General features: G+C 38.6%; 1 protein-coding gene across 2 annotated transcripts in view; it reads left to right on the plus strand.

Moving 5' to 3' along the window:
• The first annotated feature begins 3,213 nt into the window (after positions 1-3,213).
• NLK (nemo like kinase) overlaps positions 3,214-24,870 on the plus strand; it is a 150,842-nt gene continuing 129,185 nt past the window's right edge. Inside the window, exon 1 of one of the 2 annotated variants that reach the window (XM_037070322.1) lies at positions 3,214-5,005. In XM_037070322.1, the coding sequence (XP_036926217.1) occupies positions 4,548-5,005 (458 nt within the window). In that variant the 5' untranslated portion in view covers positions 3,214-4,547. The remainder of the gene's footprint in view (positions 5,006-24,870) is intronic. The other variant, XM_037070321.1, reaches the window with a different exon arrangement.

A 24,870-nucleotide genomic window follows, 5' to 3' on the forward strand; every position in this document is an offset into this window, starting at 1 on the left:
GGAATGTGAGTTGCTCCTTTGTTTGTCCTTTAACCCCCTGGCCTGGCTGAAGTTCTACAAAGTCTCCACAGACAACTCAAGATGGAGCCAGTTTTGGGGGAAAAAAAAGGGAGATCACCTCCCACTTCCTGCACATTCTATTCCTGCTTATGCATTCTGATGTCCTGCTTGCTTTTTCAGGCTCTAAGTGCTATCCTGCTGACTCACTTCCGACTTCTTGTTCATCATGCTCAGCTCCTGAAAATGGAACAGAATGGAAAGGGCCGGATATTGTGCTGTCTGGCAATGTCTTTAAGAGGATTTGAGTGATTGTCAGGCCAGCCCCATGTGGATGGAATGTTGGGGCCATGAACTGAACAATGCCCCAAGTGTTTTTCTCATCTGACACGTAGGACACTCTGCCTGGACTGTAAGACTAATAATAACCACCCCACTTAACGCCACTGATGAGGAGCCAGGGAAGCCCTGGGCTATGTGCTTTCCATGACTGTCTATTTGAATCATCACAAAAACTGGAAAAGTCCGGGATCCTCTTTATTTTACGGACAAGGAAATTCAGACTAAGACAGACTAAGAAACTTACCCAAAATCATAGAGCTAGAAAGGAATAGAGCAGGGGTTCAAACCCATGATATAGATTTATACTGTCTAATATGGTGGCCACTAGCCACATGAGGCTAATGAGCTCTTGAAATATGACTAGTGTGACTGAGGAAATTAAATTATTATTTACTTTTTAAAGTCTTACCCAAGAATATGTTTTTATTGATTTTAGAGACAGAGGAAGGGGGTCAGGGGAAGAGAGAGAGACAGAGGGATACCAGTGTGTGAGAGAAACATTGATTGGATTCCTCCTGTACATGCCCCAACAACGGCTCAAACCTGCAACCTAGATATGTGCCCTGACTGGGAATTGAACCCACAAACTTTTGGTTTGAGCACAAGACTATGCTCCATCCATCTGAGCCACTGGGCCAGGGCAGATTTTAGTTCATATATTTCCTCCCCCATTGCTGAAACTAGTACCATACCTACATATAGTTCGTGCTCAATAAATATTTGTATCAGGAGTAAATAACTCTTAATATGCACTCATTTTTCTGGTGAATTGGATTACTTCTTTATTTTGTATGTATTGAGCACTTTCTAGGTGCTAAGTACTATACTAGGTGCTGAAAAGTAAAAGTTCAAGAAGATTCATCCCCTTTCCTCTGGGCCAGTGCTTCTCAAACTTTAGCATGTGTAAGAATCACCTGGAGGGCTTGTTGGACAGAGTCCTGCCCCCCACCCCAAAGATTCTGATTCAGTAGGTCTGGGGTAGACCCTGAGACTTTGAGTTTCCAAGAAGCCTCTAGGAAACCACACTTTGGAGACAACTGATATGCATTGTGGAACTGGAAAGGCATCTCAAATGTCATGTGAGGATTGGGCTAGGGGAAGAAAATGAAAATATATTAAATTTTTACTGTTTGCCAAGAACTTTTAAATATATCACCTCATTTAATTCTCACCTCAACTTGATGAGGCATATATTATTATCTTCCTTTTTTGCTGAGGCAACTGAAACTCAGGTTAGTTGATTACCTAAGTCATAGAGCCAGTAAACAGCAGAACTTAGGTTGGTACCCACTTCTGCAAGTATTTACTGTGTCTTCATCTTTTAGACGCTGCCCTAGAAACCAGGTATACAACATTGAGTGGGACAGACAAGCTTTCTGTCCTCATCAAACTCAGTAAATGATTAAAATATGGTTTTCAGTATGAGGGAGGTAGTGCATGGAGTTTACAACAGAGACACAGCTCTACAACAGGGCTGGGGAAAGCTTTCCAGGGGACAAAAAAAAAAAGATGAAATTTACATGAAGACCTGAAGAGTAAGTTAGGATAGAGGATAGGTGGGGAGTGTTTTGAACTGAAGATATATATGAAGGCTTGAAGGGACTGAAAAAAGTTTAGATAGTCTGAAGTAAAGAGGGTAGAGGTAACGGATGAGGCACTTGGGGAAGGCAGGAAACATATAATGCTGGGCCATTCAGACTTACTGACTTTAACCAAGGGTAGGAGCATGGTCAGACTTGTATTTTTAAAAGATCTCTATCTTCTCAGTGTAGGATGGATTAGAGAATAGCTATTTGCCCGGGGTGATGCATTAAAGATCCTGGAGGTGAAATTTTGGGTAATCCTGTGGTGACTGGGGAAGGGGAGGAAATTCGCAGTGTTTAAAAGTGTTTGAACTTGATAATTGACGGGAAGGGGAGGAGTGGGTAGGCAAAAGAGTAATCAAAAATGATCTCCAGATTTCTGAGTGAACACTTTTAGTAAAATAAGGTTCTGTAAGCTTATTATTTCTTATTTTAAAAGAAAATGTAAATTCAGATGAGTGAGGTTATGTGAAAGATGATGTTTTAGTAACACTTCAGTGACCAGAACTTATTGACTTGGGAAAAAGGAGAGAGAATTACAAACTTTGTGGTTAAGCTTATTATTTTTGTTGCATTAATTTGCATCAATAGCCTTACTGTCTATTGAGAGCTGAGTTGTAAATGCTGGATATAATACCCCTTTTTCCAAGTTCAGGATTAGCCATGAATGACCAGTCACAAGCTATGAACTGTTATCTTAGACCTTGCATCTCCGAACCTCCACGTCACTTTTGCTCTCCCTACTTCTTCACACCTTATGCCTTTGAAATGGATAGTAGAGGGCTCCTATCAATGGACCATTTAAGACTCGGACTCCGCCTTCTTTGCCTAGGCCCCGCCCCCTTTCCTTCAGGCCACACCTCTTTCATTGATCCCGCCCCCGAAAGAGGTCGTAGCTGATATGACAGCGAAGTCTCCACAATCCTAACCTATAGGGGATTTAAGGGTGGGACTCAGATCAATCTTTTTTTCTATTTGTTAAATAAAGTGTCTATCTGGCCCTCAGTTCCAGCCCACTTCATCTTCAAGCCAAGGATTGGTCGAGCTGATCTTGGTGTCTTGCTCATGATTGGTTCTTTCATTCCACCCTCTCTTCCAGCTTTGCAGGCGGGGTTAGCACGCAGCTTCCTGCTCCTGCCAAAAAAAATAAAAGAAGAAAAAGAAAAGAGAGCGGCGAAAGAAAAATGTCACGGAGACCTTTGGTTTTTAATTCGCTTTTAGCCTTGTCGGTCAGGCCAAATTCTGCCTTTTGATTGGTCTTTTTACCAATCCATCCCGAATCGGGGGCGGGATTTCCCCAGGAGACCCACTCCTTGTTGCCACTGGCCAAGGAGTGCGCCTGTCTGAAGCTCAGGTCCCAGGATTGGAGGCGGATGCGGACAGGTGGGCGTGGATTGGCTAGGGAAGCCGGTCAGTGTGAGACGGGGGCGGGGCCTCGGCGGCTGGTTGCGCGTGTCCGCCGCTGCCTCCGCTCTATCCGGCTTTGCTAGGGGAGGTGAGTCTGGCCGCGGCTGCACCGGTGGCTGAGGAGGCGGCGGCTGAGGAGAAAACGGCCTCAGTGACTGAGGAGAAAGCGGCCCCGGGGACCGAAGCCGGGTGGGGGGGTGGGGGGGAGACGGAGCAGCCTTGAGCCCTGAGGGGGCCGTCGTGCGGGGGGGACCCACCCGCTCTCCCCCCCAACCCTTCCAGCAGGAGCAGCCGGTTGCGGGGGTAGGAGTCTGCCCTCTTCTGACTGCATCCCGCCTGCCTCCCGGAGCTGCTGTTCTTTGGCCCCGGGACCCTAACCTCATCCCGGGGCGGTTCCCTCTGTCTGGGCGTCCGAGTGCTGCCCACATCTCTTTCATTCCTCCCTGCACCTCCTTACCTTCACTTTGCCCAGATTCCCTTTCTCCTCTCTGTCCTGCCCTGTCGCCTCCTCGGCTCACTCTATCCCCTCCTGCCTGCTTCCTTGGCTCTTTTCTGTTCCGGAAAGTTTAGGATCCCCCTCGTCCGCGCCCCCACCCCCCCACCAGTCGGGTCAACCAGACTGGGAGTAGGGGGAGATGTAGGGAAGCCTGAGAGTTCGAGGGGGGAAACTGGTTTCTCTGCAAATTTCCCCCCGTCTTTTTATTTTGGGGTGGTCCGATTTTTTTAAATTGTATTTTTGAGAAGGTGGTAGGTGTTTAGAAAAGGATGTGGGAATGGAAGGGGTAGATGAGTCAACCTTCTTACGAGATTCCAAGGGTGGTGTGTTACCTGATCCTTTTCGTGTGTGGAGTTCAGGGGGTCGGGAGGTTTGGCCTTTATTCCCACATTCGAAGTTGGAACCGCCCCCAAATTAAGGATGGAGTTTTAGTACCCACTTGTGGCAGGAAACCTGGGGGGAAGGGGGTCCCTTTTTCCTTTTCCTTTTCCTTTTCTTTTTCCTTTTCTTTTATTTTTTGGCAACCCACACCCTTCCACACACACACTCACCCCAAAATTAAACACCAAGATCCTCTATAACTTGTTTGGATTGACTGATGAAGACATAAAGCCAATTACGCTCCATGTTTTTTGAGGTGGAGTGCGTGGTTTTTCTTCATTTTTAAATGGCCAAATGACAGCTTGACCTAGTTTGCTTTCCAATCAAAGGGCATTTTTTGAATGTCTCTTTGTGGCGCAAGAGCCAACGCAAAAATGATGGCGGCTTACAATGGCGGTACATCTGCAGCAGCAGCAGGTCACCACCACCACCATCACCATCACCTTCCACACCTCCCTCCTCCTCACCTTCACCACCACCACCACCCTCAACACCATCTTCATCCGGGGTCGGCTGCTGCTGTACACCCTGTACAGCAGCATACGTCTTCGGCAGCTGCGGCAGCCGCAGCAGCGGCCGCAGCGGCCGCCATGTTAAACCCTGGGCAACAACAGCCATATTTCCCATCACCGGCACCTGGTCAGGCTCCTGGACCAGCTGCAGCAGCCCCAGCTCAGGTACAGGCTGCTGCAGCTGCTACAGTTAAGGCGCACCATCATCAGCACTCGCATCATCCACAACAGCAGCTGGACATTGAGCCGGATAGACCTATTGGATATGGAGCCTTTGGTGTTGTCTGGTGAGTATCAAAAGAAAAGCACAACTTCTCATGGTTTCTTCTCATTGTGATTGGGCGAGTCATCTTTTAGGGTTGTCTCCATGTTGACCAAAGTGGAGCAAGCTTCTTCACCCAACTTGAGGGTGTAGAAAGACACCCTCACTTACAAGGTAGAGAGGCCTAATGAATAGGCTACCCAGGCTGTTGAGTCATGGCAAGTTTTGGTGGAGAACCCTCTGACGAGAAACACATGAGTTTGCTGTCTGCCAAACTTTTTGCTTAGAATCTAAGCAAGCCACCGAATGTAGGATCAATAGATGGATGTATGAAACGTTTTTCCTATGAAGATCGTGGTCATCTCTCATTTGCCCAATTGCAGCAAATGTCACAATTGACCGAAACTCAGTTCCTTTTCATCGTCTTATTGGAATATACTTTGTATAATTAGTTTGCTGTCCCTTCCATCTTTTCAGTCCTTAATTTGTGATCTTGATCCCCAGAAAGAAGATAGTGTTCATAGTCAAACCAGTTAAGTCATTTTTTGAGTGATTTATTTAAACCGTAAAGCTACAGTTGGGAAGTATGTAGCTTTAGCCTTTTGATAAGAATATCTTAAATATAGCATCACACATGAGTACCACAAATGAGGTCAGTAGACTGCAGCTACGCAGTGGCCCACATTCAGTGTAATGTTTTAGTGTTGTTTGGTGTCTCTTAAGTTGCTGTTATCCCTTGGTTGGTTGCTGTAGTAGGAGGTATACTTTTTAAACGTATGAAACAGCTCTACTTTAATTAGTGCTAAGATATTTTTAAAAGTCCAAGGGTTTCTTACATGCAACATTTTGTCTGTTTGCCCTTAGGAAAATAAGTAGTTTATAGTAAAATGTATTTATCATTGTAGGATTTTGTTCCTATCAAAACTAGAGTGAACTGAGTCCCCCCCCCCCCNAGTCCCCCCCCCCCCCCCCAGGATTTAGTATTCTGGTGTGGATAGATGAATTGATGTTTTGAGTGCATTAAAAAAATAGATTCTTGTTAATGTCTAGAAAAGCCCCCATCGCCATAGGGAAATTAACTTTCTGGAACTAGCCTGGTAAATGTCTCCTTTTGGCATTGTTTTTCAGGCTATAACTGATGAATATCATTTTTGCATTGTGTCTGGTAATCTTTATATATATTTCAGATTTTACTTATTTTCTAAAAATATCAAATACCCAATTTTCAAAAAAGATTTTATTTATTTATATTTAGAAAGGGTGAGGGAGAGAAACATCAATGTGTAATTGCCTCTCACATGTCCCCTACTGGGGACCTGGCCCTCAACCCAAGCGTGTATCCTAGACTGGGACTTGAACTGGTAACCCTTTGGTTCACAGGCAGGTGCTCAGTTCACTGAGCCACACCAGCCAGGGTTTATTTCAGATTTTATAATCTAGGAGGTTGCTGCCGTACTGCTCCCTTCTCCAAGGTCGTGCGATTCCTGGTGGGAAAGAGTATAGCCAGTAATGAGTAGAGAGTAAAGGCCTTCGCTGTCTCTGCTCAGGGACCTGCCTGTTCCTGCCTCTCTTCCATATCCTATCCTCAGTGGTTGCACTGTGGACTTCGTTCCATTCCATTGAGGATTCGAAGCTTGGTGACAGTGGAGAGTGGGTGGTAAGGGTGGACAGGAAAAGGTTGTTCCTCGTTTTACATTTTGTTACCGATTTCCAGAGAATTTGTGTGGGTTCTCTCAGATGTGGATACTCCTTCATTTTAATGCTTTGCATACAATGCTAAGTACTAGAGATACGGAAAGGGAAATGGGTTGTATTTTCTATACTATAAAGGTGTTACCTACATTTCTATCAAATGGCGGTGTAACTTGCTGAAGTTTTAACTTCAAGTTGATGCTAAGGAAAAGTTTTTATTTTTAAAGAGGGAAGTGAGGAACTGGAGTGCTGAAACATCTCCAATCGTGAACATTCTGATAGTGGGTATTATCAATTACTGATACATGAAAATCCCAGATGTGTTTGATTTGAATCCATTCTAGGTTCTTTCTTTGATTGACCCCTTCTACCACTTAATGGAGTTTGTTCCAAGTACTTGAAACTGTCTTTTCTGCAATGTCTTCTATTGTAGTACACCACTTGCCTTATGTTTGCCAGTAACCCCCTAAAAAGGCTGTGGTCTACTAGAATACTTTGTAAGGGCATTTATTTATTTATTTATTTATTTATTTATTTGAGGGGAAGGGTGAGAGAGAGAGGAAGAGAAACATCAATGAGTGGTTGCCCCTCACGCACCTTGTTCGCCCCCTACTGGGGAACCTGGCCCACAACCCAGGCTTGTGCTCTGCCTAGGAATCGAACCAGTGAGCCCTTGTTTGCAGGGCAGCACTCGATCCACTGAGCCACACCAGCCAGGGCTAGAATACTACTTTTTCTCCCCACTACTAAGCACGGTGCTGTGGCATCTTTGCTGCTTGGTTACTTGATCTGGTCGGGTCCCTTTGTTCTTTAGCCAAGTTTTTCTAGTTAATTGCATTGAATGTTTTTGTCAACTATTATAGGTGGAATACAATTTGGTGTGAAAAAAAGGAAGAATTCCAGGTGTCTGTTTTAGTATGCAAATGCATTTCTATTTTTATATTTCTATACTGTTGACTTGCTGTCTGAATTGCTTATTGTATTTGGAATTTAACTGCTATGTGACCTGAGTAGAGATTGTTAAAAGTAGAGATTTGAACACCAAACCAGAGTGAACTGTACTCATATTCTTAAACCCAAGCTGAAGATATTACTGAGGTGTTTTACATTTTAACTAACTGAGCCAGAATTTTTCTTTTTAATTTAGAAAGCATCCAACAGAAACAACTATTTTCTAAAATGATCACAATGTAACATAAAACTATTGTCCCAGTGATACATCATTTGATTTAAAGCACCATATACCTACTTGGATATTATAAAATTCCCTTCAAATCAAGTATGTTTAATGCATTTTGCAAGTATTTTTCTTCTGGCATGACACAGGAAAGTAAACTATATCTGCTTTCTTTTTTTTTTTCTGGATATGAACCCAGTGGTACTAACTGGTGGCGAAAAACGCTGCATGTAATTTTGAGGGATATTGTTCCTGCATGTAGACAAGGAGAGATATTTATAGAAGTGATGCAGCATTTTACCATTCAGGTTTATCACTGAACAATTTAGTCTACCAGGCTTGATTTCTCTTTCTGCTGAATTTAGTAGAATAACTTATCAGTATTGGACAGTTGTGTAAAAGTAGTGAATTACCTATTAGCTTGCCGCATAGATGGTGCTTTGACAGTTCAATTAAGGTTTCATTAATAACTGCCTTCTGTGTTTTATCTCAAAGTAGAGGTTCCAGTTTACCTTGTAATATGATCATGGGATAGTGTGAGATACACTCATTGCCAATGATAGAATATTGTTCATGTGTTATCAAAGCATTATATATAATTTGAACTTTATCAGATGTTAGGGCTTCCATATGGTCATTTTCATAGCGCAAAACCAAAATGCAAAACAACACCCAAACAGGAACCTAAGTCATTTGGTGAGGATTTTATGAATACCTTTTTGTCTGTAGTTCATTGTTACCAGAGGAAGGGATATATTGTGCTTAAAGATGTGACCTCTCTGGGACAAAGAGTATTCTGGTGAGGGCTTCAGGGTCTTACGAGGTATATACTTTCGAGAATTTGAGGAAGCCGATTACACAAGAGGAGCTTGAGGACTGCTAAATCCGGGCAGTTTTGATAGTGGCAGTCTGAACTCTCACAGATTGAATTAACGGCAGCTATTGCCATTTTGATAAAAGTGAATACGGAGAAAGCTTCTTCTTTATAAAAGTAGTGTTTTGGTTTTTTACTTATCTGATTAATTAAAAGATAAAGGTCTCGGAATTAATTTGGTCTGGTGCCTTTGTACTCCAAGTTGGAGAACTTTGAATTTTCATCTTACACCTTCCACAGGTTACTGTTATTTGTCTTTCAAAACTTAAGTATCACTGTAGTGTTACTTAGTTACCAGCTGTGTGATATTGATAAGTTGTTTAACCTTTCTCTTCCTCATCTATAAAATGAGGATAATAATAGCTATCTCATAGGATCACTGTAAGGATTAAATGAAGTAATCCTTGTAAACCAATGAATACGCTGTCTAGCACACAGTAAGCACTCAATAAATGCTAGGTTCTTAAAATTGTAATTATTCTTGGTAGAAAAATCAGACATATTAGTGTGCATAGAAGTGGTTTCATATATGTTCAGATTTACCAGGTGAAATCGACATGCAGACTGTTTTTGCAGGTGTGACGTTACCCTAGAGTGTGCACTTAGTTGTGCTGTACACCAGGGAGAGTTGGGAATATTCGGTCCTGTTCTCTCAATTACTTAAAAAACAAACACAGAAAAATGTATGTACATCTTTGTATGGATTTGGTAGGTGTTCTAGTCAGATCATTTCTACTGTTTTAGAAAGTGTTACGGATTTACATACTGGGAAGGAAATTAGGAAATTAATTTTTTCTTCTCAGAATGTAACAAATGAAGGACATTCTTAGTATCAAAGTCCAGCTTTACTGGAAATACATTTTACTTGTGTTTGCATGAAAAAGTGTGACTTGCTAAATAAAATCCCAGTGAGGTGGCAAAGTATGTGTGATTTAATGGAAAATTATTCACTGTAAATCCTTATGCAATGCAAAGATTGTCTAGCTTGCTCATCTTGTGAAAATTAGAGCCTTTTTTTTTTTGGTCCTTTTACTCTTCAAATAGCAAATTATAATTTGGAAGAATGGAAAATGCTTTGGGGATATGTTTGGGGAAAAATCCTGGATTTAGTTGCATCAGAAAGATGTATACTAAAATATAGTAAAGTATATCTTGTTATTAACTGTGTTTTACAGGTCAAGAATCTGTAGTATTGAAGTTTCTCTATTGGCCAAGATTAACAGCCACAGCTGGATTCTTTGGGGATGGGGGGGGGGGGGTCTGCTTTGTGAAAAGAGCTTTGAAGAAGCAGAGCCTGCACCATAAAAGGAAATGGTTGCTCTTCTAGACATAACAACACGTTTGTGTGAAACTAGAAATGTGGATGTCTATATTGTGAATTTTAACTACAAACAAACATACTTTTAGAAACTGCAGGTTCATAAAGTAAAGAAAGCAAAGAGAGGGAATAAAAGTAACATAATCTAATGAAACCAAGCTGGTTCCTTGGTGATAGAAACTCCATAGCCTGTGACATTGGAAGTCATTTTGTGCTTAGGATGTACTTTTAGAAACTGCTGGTTCATGATCATAAAGTAGAGAAAGCAGAGTTAGAGAATAAAAGTAACACAATCTGATGATATTGAGCTAATTTCTTGGCAGTGGAAATTCCATAGCCTGTAACATTGGAAGTCACTTTGTGCTCAGGCTCCTGACAAGATTATGCAAATTGTATCCAAAAACCAAAAATAAAACCACAACACAACAAAAGAAACTTGTTTCATTCTTAGGGAGAGATTTTGCTATACTATTAAACATCATCATAGAAGAAAAAGTACAAATATGTTTTATTTTAAAAAGACATTTCAGAAAGAATTGCCTTTTCATATAAGCTAAAACAACAATGCCCCTCAAAATTACACTCAACTTTTTAAGCCATCAATTAGTACCACTGGTACTGTGTGTCCTGAAAAAGAAATAAGGGCAGAGTTCCCTTTCACACACTATGCTAGAAGAAGAATATTTGCAAAATGCATTAATTGAATATAGGTTTGAATCTAAGTTCTGGTGTTTAATCTTCAAAACACAGACAACTGTAGAAATGTTGTGTCTTGATATAAAAGGCCATTCTTTAATGTAGTACTGAAATATTTCATTATCTTCATTACTTGGAGCTTTAGAGTTTTCACTGATTCTATATTATAGAATTGAGTGGCTGCTCTTGGTGGTTTTTATTAGATTTGTTGATGTCCTAGCAGTTCAAGAATCTACTGTTTATATACTGTATGCTTCCTTAATATGCTGATTGGATTTCTTTGATGGAAATCATCAAGGCCAAAGAAACTTCTCCATTTGTTATCCAACCAAATAGAAAGAAGCCGTCGGGTAGAAGCTTTTTCACTGTAAGATTATATTTGGGTTTTACTGATAATTCCCTGTGCATCTATAATACTTCGGTGAATTATTTGTTGACTGGGTCATCTAATGTAGATCAACAATGATGTCCTAAGTAATATAGCAGTCAGTTTGATCTTGTTGCTTGGGGGTAATGCAGAGAATGCCTAAGACAATGGTTGTGATACTGTCAATAGCATGTGACAAGTCATTCATTATAGACCTAGTCTGTAGTTCAAGGTACCGTAACCGGGAGATGTTAGAAAAAATTGTGGTACTCTGACATTATGAACAGATGACTTTAAGAAACTGTATTGAGTTGAACTTTAACAGTTAATTGTAATGTTGTAAATAAAGGTAGTGTAGGGTTGTCTGCTATTGATCATGATTGGTACTCTTTACATAAATGCAGTTTCACCTCTGTGTTCTGAATAGTTTGGCTAATTGAATCATATTTATTATCAGACAGTAGAAAGTTTTGACATTGCTGGAACTCACTAGCCAATGAATTTTTATTGTCAACTTGCTACAGACCAGGACTATTACAGGATATTTAGTTCTGTAAAGAATTTTGCAAGCCTCTATCAAGCTTCTGCTATTATCTGTGATGCTCTTGGTACTTTGATACAGAGATGTTTAGGCCTCAGTGTTGCCCTGAAGGAACAGTATGAAAAAGTAATACATCCTGGTTCTCAGGGTGTCTTGATGGAGAATTGAAACTAAGTTTGAAACCATTAAATAAAAACTGAAAGATACATTATTTTCACTTATTCTTACCATACTCGTTTATTATGTATTGACTATTTCTTAGGCACTGTGCCAGATAATAGGGGTTTCAAGGAGATCATGATATATCGAGGGAGAGAGATATGCAAATGGATAATTATAATTCATTACCATTATTACAGCAAGAGAGATATTTTCTGGATATTACAGGAACATAGAGGAGGAATTTCTGTGGAAGGTTTAGATGCTTCCTACAAGAGGTAATATCTCAGATGAGTTTTAAGAATGAGGGAGTCAACTAATAGGGAAGAGCATTCTTAGGAGTTGCCGAAATGTAGAGTGGGACGGGAGCTAGGGTGGATACAAGGATCACGCTAGAGCTAGATCCTGAAAAGGTTGGCGTATCCTGCTGAAGAGCTGAGGCACCATTGGTTCTTGGGAGATGAGCAAAAAATAAAGTCTTGTTCTTCTTATGAGTAAAGCACATACAGGGTGGGCAAAAATAGGTTTATAATTGTTCATATGGAAAATATACAATAATGAATAAATAATAGTACAAAAATAAACTGTTTCATGTACTCACAACTGTAAACCTACTGTTGCCCACCCCTGTGTATACATGCATTACATAAACAGATATATAGCATATCTGTGGTACTAAAATTTCATGGGGGATGACTGGGGGGGCAGTGAAAAACTCCTTGGTGGGGGAGCAATCATGAAAAAATATGAAACACCAGGAATGGCAACCTGGTGTTGAAAGTTTTAAATAGGAGAGTGAGTGGTTCAAATAGATTTTTTTAAAAAGATACATAAATAAATAGAGTAATTGAGGGAGCTGAGGTCTGTACCTTAGGGAACATACTCTGTTGTAAATGGAAGAAACTATTGGAGGCAAAGCTTATAGAACAGGCAGATATGAGAATGTGTTCGCAGCGATTGACAGCCTACACGTGGCAGAAGATAAATAGTTACGAAGATGGGAGTGATCTTTGGTGCAAACAAAAAAGTCAAAGAAAATGAAGGTAGGGAAAAGCCATCAAACTTAGCAGATAGATCATTGATAGCATTTGAGAAAATGATTGTATGATTTCCGCACCCCCCCCCATATGTGGTATGCTTGATTCTAAAGAATATCAAATCTTGACAGCACTTTGTTTTATTAGTAAAATTCTTCCAAATCCCAAGTTTTTATTTCTAGTTTAATAAACCAGAGAACTTTCTTTTTGTCATGTTCAAGTTACCATTTCCTTGAGAGTTTTTTTTAATGACAGGGTAATAGAGTACTAAACTTGTTAGAAGACATGGTTATGATCCTCATCTTGCTGCCAGTGACCCTATGACCTTGATAAAGTTATTTAGATTTTCTGAGTCTTGGTTTCTCACTTATAAAATCCTGTGTTTCCTAAATTTCTGTAATGAAATTGCATTAATATTTGTAAAGTATCGTGGCATTATTGTGAGCACATAATCTGCTAGTGATCACGAGACAGCGTTCTTCAGGACTACATGTTGAATAGCTTCTAAATTATTCAAAGGAAAAATGAGATAATACTCAATACCGAAAAATATTCCGGTATTATGACTTTACCTTATTGACTAGCACAGTTCTGGAGTCTCTTTGGCCTTTGTTGAGTTGTATACTCATTCCTGAACCAATCACTGTCAGCGGAGATAAGATTACTTTTGAGCACTCAGGTCCACCCTGGACCTGGAGATGGAGTAAGTTATAAGTGGGAAGGATGAATGCAGGCAACCAGTGCTGGGGAGGCAGTCATTACTGACCAAGAACACATTCATCTAACTTATGTCAGACTCAGGAGAAGTTGACCAGGTACATTTATAGAGCAAAGTAGAATCATGTTCCCTGTGGAGAATTTGTCTTGTCTGCCCTGAATTATTGGGAGTATTTTCTTTCCTAAAGCCCTGTTTGCCTAAAGTAGCAGAGGGTAAAATTGGTACCTGATCCTTGCCATGTTTGCTTTCCTTCCCAGTTAGATCAGATATACCCCATTGATTTCTTTTCTTTCCTCTCTCAGTGTTGTGGTTTTGTTATCTAGATAAAGTTTTCAGACTTGTTTTCAATTTAAGTAGAGCTTAAATTGTATAGAGCTCCGTAGTGTCAGGCAGCAAACTCCTTACAGGGGAATGGACAACACAGAAACTTTTTGTTTATCCATTCCTTGACCTAAAATTCTTTCTCTGAACCACAGAGAAAAGGTGAAGAGAGACATTTGAACAAAAAGATAAAATTAGTCATTTGACCCAGATTGCAGCTTTTTTCCCCTGTCTGCTTGAATAAAAACCATCCTCAATTTACATAAGCAGGTGATTTTTCTTACATGCTAATTTTCTTAATGTACCATGGCAGATATGCCAATTGTGTAAGTAAATTGAAATAAACCAGGTGACTTTATTTCATGTTATTATCTTACCAGTACAGAAGTACCCAAAGGGTGCAATTATCAGGTGATTGTCTCGTTGCACATCTAAGTTAAGAGGCAGCCTGGCACAAAGTTTTTCCCCCCACCTTCCTCACTTTCTTAAAAGGAAACTATTGATTTCTATACTTTAACAGGCTAGAAACTTACTAATACAGAGGTGGGGAAATTTGAGCTTTACTAAAAGTAATCCAGAAGCCATAAAAATTGGCAAAAAATATGGATACTGTGCAGAAAAAGGGACACATGCATACTTGATTCGAGTTTGAATTGCCTGAGAATTAGGTGGGAACCTTCAATTATATTTAATTGGTTGGCTTCCTCTTGTGTTCCTTTTGCCAGGTTCAGCATGTTATAGTAATTGGGGTTATTGAACGTTAACTGGGTGTATCCTAAAGCCAGTGTTCAAAATAAATATTGATGCGTATTCTTTTAAAAACCAAACGAATTAATTGCAACATAGTTTAAGATATCATTGCAATATATTTTAAAGATTTTATTTATTTATTTTTAGAGAGATGGCAAGGGAAGGAGAAAGAGAGGAAGAACAAACATCAATGTGTGGCTACCTCTTGCACACCCCCTACTGGGGACCTGGCCCACAACCCTGCCATTGTGCCCTGACTGAGAATCGAACTGGTGACCTTTTGGTTCAGAAGCCCATGCTCAGTCCACTGAGCTACACCAGCCAGGGTTCATTTCAATAAAATAGAAATTTTAGAAGGGTACAACAGTTGGTTTTAGGGGCTTTTTCCCAAGAACATTCATGAGTACAAACAATGTCAATCAATAAAGCACCTTCCTTTATTAAAACATTCCAATATTAAACTTAGTAATTAATGCTATTTAATTCCTCCAGTGTTATATTATTTACCTATCGATATGTATGGGAATTTGGCCCTGGCCAGGTAGCACAGTTGATTAAGAGTGTCATCCTGATGTGCCAAGGTTGCAGGTTCATCCAAGAATCAGCCAGTGAGTGCATACATGGGACAGCAAAATCGATGTTTCTCTCTCCCTCTTTCTCCTTCCTGCCCCCATCTCTCCCCTTCCTCTCATGCGAATAAATAAAGAAAATTATACCCCCTGTAGCTTTGAAGTAATGACTTAGAAATGAATCATAATTTTAAGCTAGCAAGTTAAAAGTTCGGCCAGTCTTTTTATCCCAGTATTTATTTTTAGTTTCAAGAAAAGTAGTTTAGAAGAACTTCAAGGCCAAAAACAGTTCAAGAATACCTGAGGAAGACTATATTTTAAGTCCGAAGGACAGTATGGTTAAGTAGTTTAGAGTCTGTACTCTGATGACAGATTGCTTGGATTTAAATCTTGACTGCCACTTATTAGCTGTTGTAGACTAATTATTTAATCTGTGTGTCTCATGGTTGTCATGTGTAAAATAAGGACAGTAAGAGCATATCTGTCTCATGCGGTTGTTGTGAGGAATAAATGAATCAATATAGTATTATGTACAGTCTTAGAACTATGCCTGGAACTATGTAAATGTTAGCTGTCATAATTATCAGTTTCAGAATGAGTAAAAAAAATAGTGCCTACCTAAAGCTTACTAATTTAGAGCAAATAACCAAGAGCTTTTGTAGGCAGGTATCAGGTAGGTGACTATACCAGAGATTTTTTTTCCTGATTAACTCCAGCTGTTTTTGAAATAATCATTCAAATTCTGGATTTTTCCAAATGTAAAACTTTTATTTTACACATAAAAGGAGGGATTTTTCTTTGTCTTTGATCCTCCCACCCCATTATCAAAGTAATAGTATACCTATTGTAGGAAATTTGAAAATTATAGAAAAGCTACGTGTAACCTATAACACAGTGATAGCCACTGATAACATTTGCTGTATTTTTTTCTCAGTTTTTTATCTGATACATGTGTGTGTTTGTGATATTAGAATTGTGATCACAATTACATTGTTTACAGTTTCATATCCTGTTTGTATCACTAACATTACAAAGGTAGATTTTTGGCTTTTTTTTTTTTGAGGGCTATTTTTTCATTCTCACGAGCCAAGGACTCTGTCAGAAAGGAATTATAGAGTTGGAAGATACTTTAGAATACATGTAGTGTAACTAGTTCCTTTTATAAATGGGAAAATTGAGACCCAGAGAAGCTAAGAGATTTGTTCAAGGTCACACAGCTGGTTGGAGGCTGAGCCAGAACCTTTGCTCTTTGCTGCTTTACCAGTAATACCTGTCCAACCTAATACCCATTGAAAATGGAGGAAGTGTTCTTATAAAAGCAAAACAAAACAAAAACTGTGCAGCTGAGAAAAATAGAATATTTAGAACGTTCTGCTCATTGCTTTTTGTGTGACAGTGTCTAAGGTTTCTGGTAAAAGTTGAAGGCTTTTTTGGTGGAAAACAACTCAGTTTTCTCACATTATGTGTAATTGTGTGGTGAATCTGCTTGGAGGATATTGTGCCCCTGCCCCCTTTATTTTTTGAAAAATGTTAAACCTTAGAAAATTTGAAAGAAACAGTGATATACCTATAAATAAGTCTTCTAGATTAACATTTTGTGACTTTTGCTTTACCCACTTTGAGGCTGTTTCTGCAGAACTTGCTGAAATTGCATTTCAATTAAATTTAGATTAAATGTAAAGAAATTTATGGTCACTGCATCAACTCACTGTTCTATGCAGTAAGTTTTGTAAGTTCTCCAACTAGAGAAGGAACTGGAAGTTTTCAATCTTGTGACTTTTCGAATGCTATTTATTCTCTTAATACTTAAAACAAAATTCAGTGTGAATCATATGTGTAAATGAAACATACACCAGTCAAAACTAGGTTTTAAGCAAAATAGGAATATTTCGTTCTGCCAAGTTTTTCTTTTTTTGTGGTATTTCAGGTTGGGAGTTATTTTCAAAATGAGAACCTAAGATCTGGTTTCATAATTTTGTTCATTGTTGAAGCTGAATTTTAAGTTACTGTAGTTTTCTTTTTTCAGTAAATTACCCTAATACAGTCAGTCACATGAGCTGATGATGCTGTATTTGTGTCACCCAATTCTCTGCTCTGTATTATCTCAGTAGCAAATAATTCCTTTGTTAAACTCATTTTCAGTAAATGAGCCATTGTTTCCCAAAGGGTAATGATTATTTCTATATATAGCACAAATCCCTGAGAAATCGATTTTAAAGTCTAAAGTATCAGTGTTTGGAAGTGGTTGGAATTGTCACTCTGTATATTAAGCCACAACTGTGTGTATAAAAAGGGCAGCTGCTGTGTTTGCTCTCTAAAGTACAATATGAGATATGCCTACTACAGATCAACTAAAATCAAGTCTAGAAAAATGAAGCCTTTTGGTTTACTTAGAAAAAGGGGTTGTTTTATTAAGTCCACCCAGTTATTACCTTACATAGTTTAATAACATAAGCACCTAGAATAAGGTATCTGGAGTTCAAATTTAAATGTAACAGGTAAGAAAATATATAAGCAGCATTGTTTACTGTATTCAGTTGGTAATCTGTATCTGCAAAAAATTACTGACTTCTTAAAGTACCTCAGCAGGAAAGACATTAAAATAGGGACACAGTGGTGTTTAACTGGTGTAGATTCTGAAGATCTAGTTACCAACACATACCAGCTTATCTGTATAGGTAGGCAAACTTTAACTACTTTTTATACTTTGATTTTTTTCCTCTTAAAGTAGATGCTTGTTCTTAAAGACAAATCAAAATCAGTCTCCCTGTTTCTCTTCCCCTCAATGCTAGTAAAAGCAACTATTTATAACCACTTACGACATTCCCTATCCACTGATCCACTGAAAATGATTAGAGCTTCAAAGGCTGGGGCCACATGTCTTGTTTGTGTCTCCAGAACCTAATGTGGTCCTGAGTAAGAACTGACTGTGTGTGTGTTGTTGAATTGAAAGTTGCTCATGCTGACTCTGTGCGTGATAGTGATCATCAAAGAAGAATACAATCACTGGGCCTTCCCTTTATGTAGATCCCTATTTCTTCACATAATGGGGTAGTTTTTATGAGGGAATACTTTAAAGTGATATTTACAGAGCTCCATAATAGTGTTTTATTTTCTTATGTTTGGATTTTTTTTTTAAAGAATAAAGAGCCCTAATCCAAAAAAGTCTATAGTAACCAACTGCTACTAAAAATAGCCCTTTATTTTGTTATTCTTTTCTATCTTATATTTTAAAAATGCTGTTGAATTGTTTAGGGAAAATACATTCTCAGTGCAATACTGTGATCTCATGTTAGAAAAATAGAAACTGTCTACTAAAGTCTCATCAATACATCAAAGCATACCAAAGCACACCAAACCTGCCAAAGCAGTCCGTGAGACTGGCACAGAAAACCATTACAGACAATTCTAAGCTCCTTATTCTGTTCTATAAACTTAATGAATAAGTGGCAGATTAGTATGTTCTACAGATTCCTTTTAAAATTAATGAGGAAAGAATGGCTTACTTCAGTGGTTTGCTGGTATATGTTTAGCAACAGGATCTCTGAAAAATAAAAAGCCCCAGTTTGTAGGGCTTGGCCAATTTCTGCGGTGTAAAAACTCTTGTAATGGCCAATTTTAGGCCACCAACATCAAGTCACAAAATGCTGGATTGGAGAAAAAAGACAAAACACAGTAGCATACCATTATAAAGTATTTTCAGCATACAGCTAAAGTAGGTGTTCAATAACCCTAAGAGCATAAATCATAAGGATGTTTATTCATGGTTAATTATAGTCCCCCAGATTGAAAGCAACCAAATGTCTGAATAGTAGAGTGGTTAGCTTTGAAACATACTCACAATTTGTCAAATGAAAACAGTGTCAAAGATTGGCCTCTTAAAATATTTTAAAAATCACTCATGTTCCAAAAAGTCTGGAAGGGTATCTAACAGTAATCATTATTTTAGTGAAGTGAGAGTCTAGCAGACTTTTACTATGGATTTTATAACAATATCTTCTCCTTAAAGAAACTCTAAGGGTTTCTTTATTATAAAGAATAATTTTAAGGAGGTACATGATACTGTCCCTATTTTTAGAGGGGGAAACTATAGCCCTAAGAGGTCTAAGTATCTTGCCTGAGGCTTCATAGCTAACAAGTGGCAGAATAGGGCTTTTAACCCAGGCCTGTGCTCTTTTGTTGTTGTTGTTGTTGTTTTTAAGTATATTTATTATGTTATTACAGTTGTTCCATTTTTTTCCTCCCCTTTATCCCCCTCTGCTTTGCAATGACCCTCCAGTGTTTCTCCCCTTTAGTACAAGTTCAGGGTCATACATATATGATCTTTGGCTTCTCCATTTCCTGTATTGTTCTTAACCTCCCCCTGACTGTTTTGTGCCTACCTATTATGCTTCTTACTCCCTGTACCTTTCCCTCCATTCTTCCCCCTCCCTGCTGATAACCCTCCATGTGATCTCCATTTCTGTGGTTCTGTTCCAGGTCTAGTTGTTTGCTTAGCTTGTTTTTGTTTTTGTTTTAGGATCAGTTGTTGATAGTTGTGAGTTTGTTGTCATTTTACTGTTCATAGTTTGGATCTTTTTTTCTTATCTCAAGTGCCTTTGACATTTCATATAATAAGGGCTTAGTGATGATGAACTCCTTTAACTTGACCTTATCTGGGAAGCTCTTTATCTGCCCTTCCATTCTAAATCATAGTTTTGCTGGATAGAGTAATGTAGGTTGTAGGTCCTTGCCTTTCTTTTCATCACTTTGAATACTTCTTTCTAGCCCCTTCTTGCCTATAAGGTTTCTGTTGAGAAATCAGCTGATAGTCATATGGACACTGCTTTGTAGGTTACTGTCTTATTTCCTCTTGCTGCTTTTAAGATTCTCACCATATCTTTAATCTTGGGTAAAGTAATTATGATGTGCCTTGGTATGTGCTTGCTTGGATCTAACTTCTCTGGGACTCGCTGACCTTCCTGGACTTGCATGTCTATTTCCTTTGCCAGATTGAGAAGTTCTCTTTCATTATTTTTTCAAATAAGTTTTCAAGTTCTTGCTCCTCCTCTCCTTCTGGCACTCCTATGATTTGCATGTTGGAACTTCTAAAGTTGTCGCAGAAGTTCCTAAGCCTCTCCTTGTTTTTTTCTGAATTCTTGTTTCTTCATTCTGTTCTGGTTGAGTGTTTATTTCTTCCTTGTGTTCCAAACAGTTGATTTGATCCTAGTTTCCTTCCTTTCACTGTTGGTTCCCTATACATTTTTCCTTATTTCACTTTGCATAGCCTTCACTTCTTCCTTTATTTTGCAGCTGTACTCAGTCATTTCTGTGAGCATCCTGATTACCAGTGTTTTGAACTCTGCATCTGATAGGTCGACTATTTCTTCATTGCTTAGTTGTTTTTCTGAAGTTTTGATCTGTTCTTTTATTTGGGTCATATTTCTTTGTCTCAGAGCACCTGTTATGTTATAAGGGGCAAAGCCTTAGGTGTTTGCCAGGGTAGGGCAAACCACTTCATTGTGTTGTGGCACTGTATGTGGGGGAGGGGTCAGAGAGGGAACTGTTCCACTTGCTCAGCTCTCAGCCAGGTTTCAGTCACTTCCCCTGCAACCCACAAGCAAATTGGGCCCTTCTCGTGCTGATTCCCGGTGGGTGGGTTTTGTATATTCTAGGACCTTGTGGGTCTCTTCAACAAACTCTCCTATGAGGCTGGCAGTTTCTCCTGCCAGCACAACCCCATAGGTTTTTACAGCCAGAGGTTTTTGAGGCTTTTCATGCTGGAACCCTGGGTTGAACAGTCTGTCTCACTTCCCAGTAGGTCCTTCTGGCTTATTTGCCTGCCAATGTGGAATATCTCAGTCTGCCAGCCGCTGCCTTGTCCTACGTCCTTGCTGCCCAGGCTTCGCATTTCCTCCCCTCCTACTAGGCTGGATTAATGTTCCTTTAACTCCTTGGTTGTTGGACTTCCATACAGCTCGATTTTTTGGCTGATCTACTTGTTTTTGTTTTTAAATTTATTATTATTCTTCTTTTCGTTGTGTGAAGAAGCAAAGCATATCTACCTATGCCTCCATCTTGGCTGGAAGCCCAACTGAAAGCCTGTGCTCTTTAAACAATTAAACAGACATAATATATATATATATATCTATATATATCTATATAGATATATAGATATACAAGGTGAGGCAAAAGTAGGTTTACAGTTGTTTGTATAGAAAGTAATACAACAATTAATAAATAATACAAGAATGAACTCACTTAAAACTGTAAACCTACTTTTGCCCCATCCTGTATATGTACAAACATACATACATACATACAATTTTTAAAAGTATGGAGGTTACAAAGAATAATGGAGAGTATCCATGAGCCAACAATCCAGCCTAAGAAATAGAACATAAAACCAACACTGTCGAAGCTGCTTTTAAGCACCATTATTCCATTTCTCTGCCTTGCCTGCCCCACCAAAAGAAAACTGCTTTACTGAATTTTGTTTATTATTACTTGCTTTTTAAAAAATAGCTCTCTTGAGATGTAATTCGCGTATCACACATCATACAATTTGCCCATTTAAAGTGTACAATTTAATGGATATAGTAAATTTTCATTTTAATTTTAGAACATTTTCATTAACTACTGAAAGAAACCTCATACTCATTAGCAAATCACTCCCAAGTCCCTCATCACTGGCAACCATTAATCTTTCTGTCTCTATAAATTTGCCTGTGTTGTATATTTATGTGAATAGAAGCATACAATATGTGGTCTTTTTCGACTGACTTCTTTAACTCAGCATGTTTTCAAGGGTTATTCCTGTTGTAGTTTATATCATTACTTCACCTCTCTTTATGCCTGAATAATGTTCCAATGTATGGATATACCACATTGGGTTTATCCATTCATTAGTTGTTGAATATTAGGATTATTTCTACTTCTTGGCTATTTTGAATAATAATGAATATTCATGTGTAAGTTTTATGTGAAGTTATATTTTCATTTCTCTTGGGTATATAACTTGGAGTGGATTGCTGGGTCATTTAACATCTAGTAACTTTATGTTTGGAACTATCAAACCGATTTCCACAGTGGCTGAACCTACTTTACGTTCGTACCAGCAGTGTAAGAGGGTTCTAATGTCTCCATATCCTTAGCAACACTTATGTGTCTTCTTGATTATAGATGTCTTAGTGGGTGTGAAATAGTACCTTACTGTGGTTTGATTTGCACTTCTCCAATGACTAATGTGGGTGAGCATCTTTTTATGTGCTTGTTGGCTATTTTATATCTTTGGAGAAATGTCTATTCAAGTCTTTTGCCCATTTTGGGGTTGTTTTTTTTGTTGTTGTTAAGTCCTTTATATATGAGTATTCTAGATACCAGTCCCTTATCAGGTATATGATTTACAAATATATTCTCCCATTCTCCGGTTTGTTTTCTACTGTCTTGATGGTGTCCTTTGAAGCATAAGTGTTTTTTAATTTTGATGAAGTTCAGTTTATCTATTTGTTTTTTGTTGCTTATGCTTTCAGTATTGTATCTGAAAAGGTTTTGCCTGACCCAGGATCATGAAGCTTAACACTGATATTTTTTCTAAGGGTTTTATAGCTTCTATGTTTAGGTCTATGGTCTATTTGGGGTTAATTTTTGTATGGTGTGAGGTAGGGATTCAACTTCATTCTTTGCATGTGTAAATATAAGTGTTTATTTCTGGACTCTCTATTCCAGGGGTGTCAAACTCATTTTCACCAGGGACCACATCAGCTTCATGGTTGCCTTCAAAGGCCTGAAATAATTTTAGGACTGTATAAGTATGACTACTCTTTAACTGTTAAGGAAGTGAAATTACATTCGGCCCTTTGAAGGCAACCGGGAAGCTGATGTGGCCCTCGGTAAGAATGAGTTTGACACCCCTGCTCTGTTCCATCGATTTATATATCTCTTTCTGTTAATTATCATAACTTTGCAGTAAGCTGTGAAATAGGAAAATGTGAGTCTTCCTACTTTGTTCTTTTTAAAAATTGTCTTGGTTATTCTGGGTCTCTTGCATTTTCATAGGAATTTTAGGATCAGCTTGGCAGTTTCTGAAAAGAGCCAGATGGGATTTTGATAGTGACTACATTGAATCTGTAAATCAACTTGGGGAGGATTGTTATCTTAATAGCATTGTTTTCAATCCGTGAAAATAGGATGTTTTTCCATTTATTTAGATCTTCTTTAATTTTTCAACAATCTTAGAATTTTCAGAGTATGTTTTACACTTCTTGTTAAGTTTATTCCTAAATATTTTATGGGTCTTAATGATACTGTAATGGAATTGTTTTCATAATTTCATTTTGGGGTTACTCATTGCTTGTGTATACTGTTGATTTTTATATTATCAGTGTTGCCCTGCAATCTGGCTGAACTTGTTTTATTATTTGAAATAGTTTTTTAGTATATTCCTTACAGTTTTCTATATACAAGATCATGCCGCCTGCAAATATAGTTTTACTTTTCCTTTCCAATCTGACTGCCTTTTATTTCATTTTTTCCTTAATTTCTGGGGCAAAGAGCAGACATCCTTGTTCCTCACCTGAAGGCAGGGGTGTCAAACTCATTTTCACCAGGGGCCACAACAGCCTTGCGGTTGCCTTCAAAGGGCCAAATGTAATTTTAGGACTGGATAAATGTAACTACTCCTTAACAGTTAAGGGAGAGCTCGGCACTGAGGCCAGGTAGAAAGAAGGTGTTGGGCCAGATAAAACAAGGTGGAGGGCTGGATTCGACCCGTGGGCCTTATGTTTACCACCTGTGCCTTAAGGAAAATGCATGCAGTCTTTTTCTATTAAGTATGTTGTTCTCGGTGGAGTTCTTTTTTGTGTTTTGTTTTTTGGATTTTTTAATTTTATTTTTGGTTTTGGTTCTGGGTTTTTTTTTTGTATTTTTTTGCAGATGTCTTATTTCAGATTGAGAAAGTTCTCTTTTACTCTTACTTTTTTTAGTGTTTTTATTGCGAAAGGGTGTTGAACATTAATTGATTTTTGAATATTGAACCAATCTTGCATTCCTAAGATTTTTCCTACTTAAGGTGTATGATCTGACTTATTTTATGTTATTTTATTTTGTTTTGTTTTAAGTAGAAGATTTTTAGAGCAGTTTTAGGTTAACAGAAAAATTGAGCAGAAAGTAGAGTTCCCATAAAACTTCTTTTAAAAAAATATATTTTATTGATTATGCCATTACAGTTGTCCCATTCCCCCCTTCACTCCCCTCCACCCTGCACACCCCCTTCCCTACCATTCCCCCTACCATTCCCCGCCCCCCCTTTAGTTTATGTCTACGTGTCTTAAGTTCTCTAGATTCTATATTTCCCATACTATTCTTGCCCTCCCCTGTCTATTTTCTACCTACCGTCTGTGCTACTTATTCTCTGTACCTTCTCCCCCTCCCACTCCCCTGTTGCTAACCCTCCATGTGATCTTCATTTCTATGTTTCCACTCCTGATCTAGCTGTCCTCTTAGTTTGCTTTTGTTTTAGGTGTGGTTGTTAATAACTGAGTTTGCTGTCCTTTCACTGTTCATATTTTTGATCTTCTTTTTCTTAGATAAATCCCTTTAACATTTCATATATTAAGGGCTTGGTGATGATAAACTCCTTTAATTTGACCGTATCTGATTTAAATGGAAGATAGTGCACTATCGTCCATTTA

This window comes from Sturnira hondurensis, unplaced genomic scaffold (assembly GCF_014824575.4).
Source record: "Sturnira hondurensis isolate 20B ecotype Veracruz unplaced genomic scaffold, ASM1482457v3 Scaffold0018728, whole genome shotgun sequence".
Taxonomy (NCBI): domain Eukaryota; kingdom Metazoa; phylum Chordata; class Mammalia; order Chiroptera; family Phyllostomidae; genus Sturnira; species Sturnira hondurensis.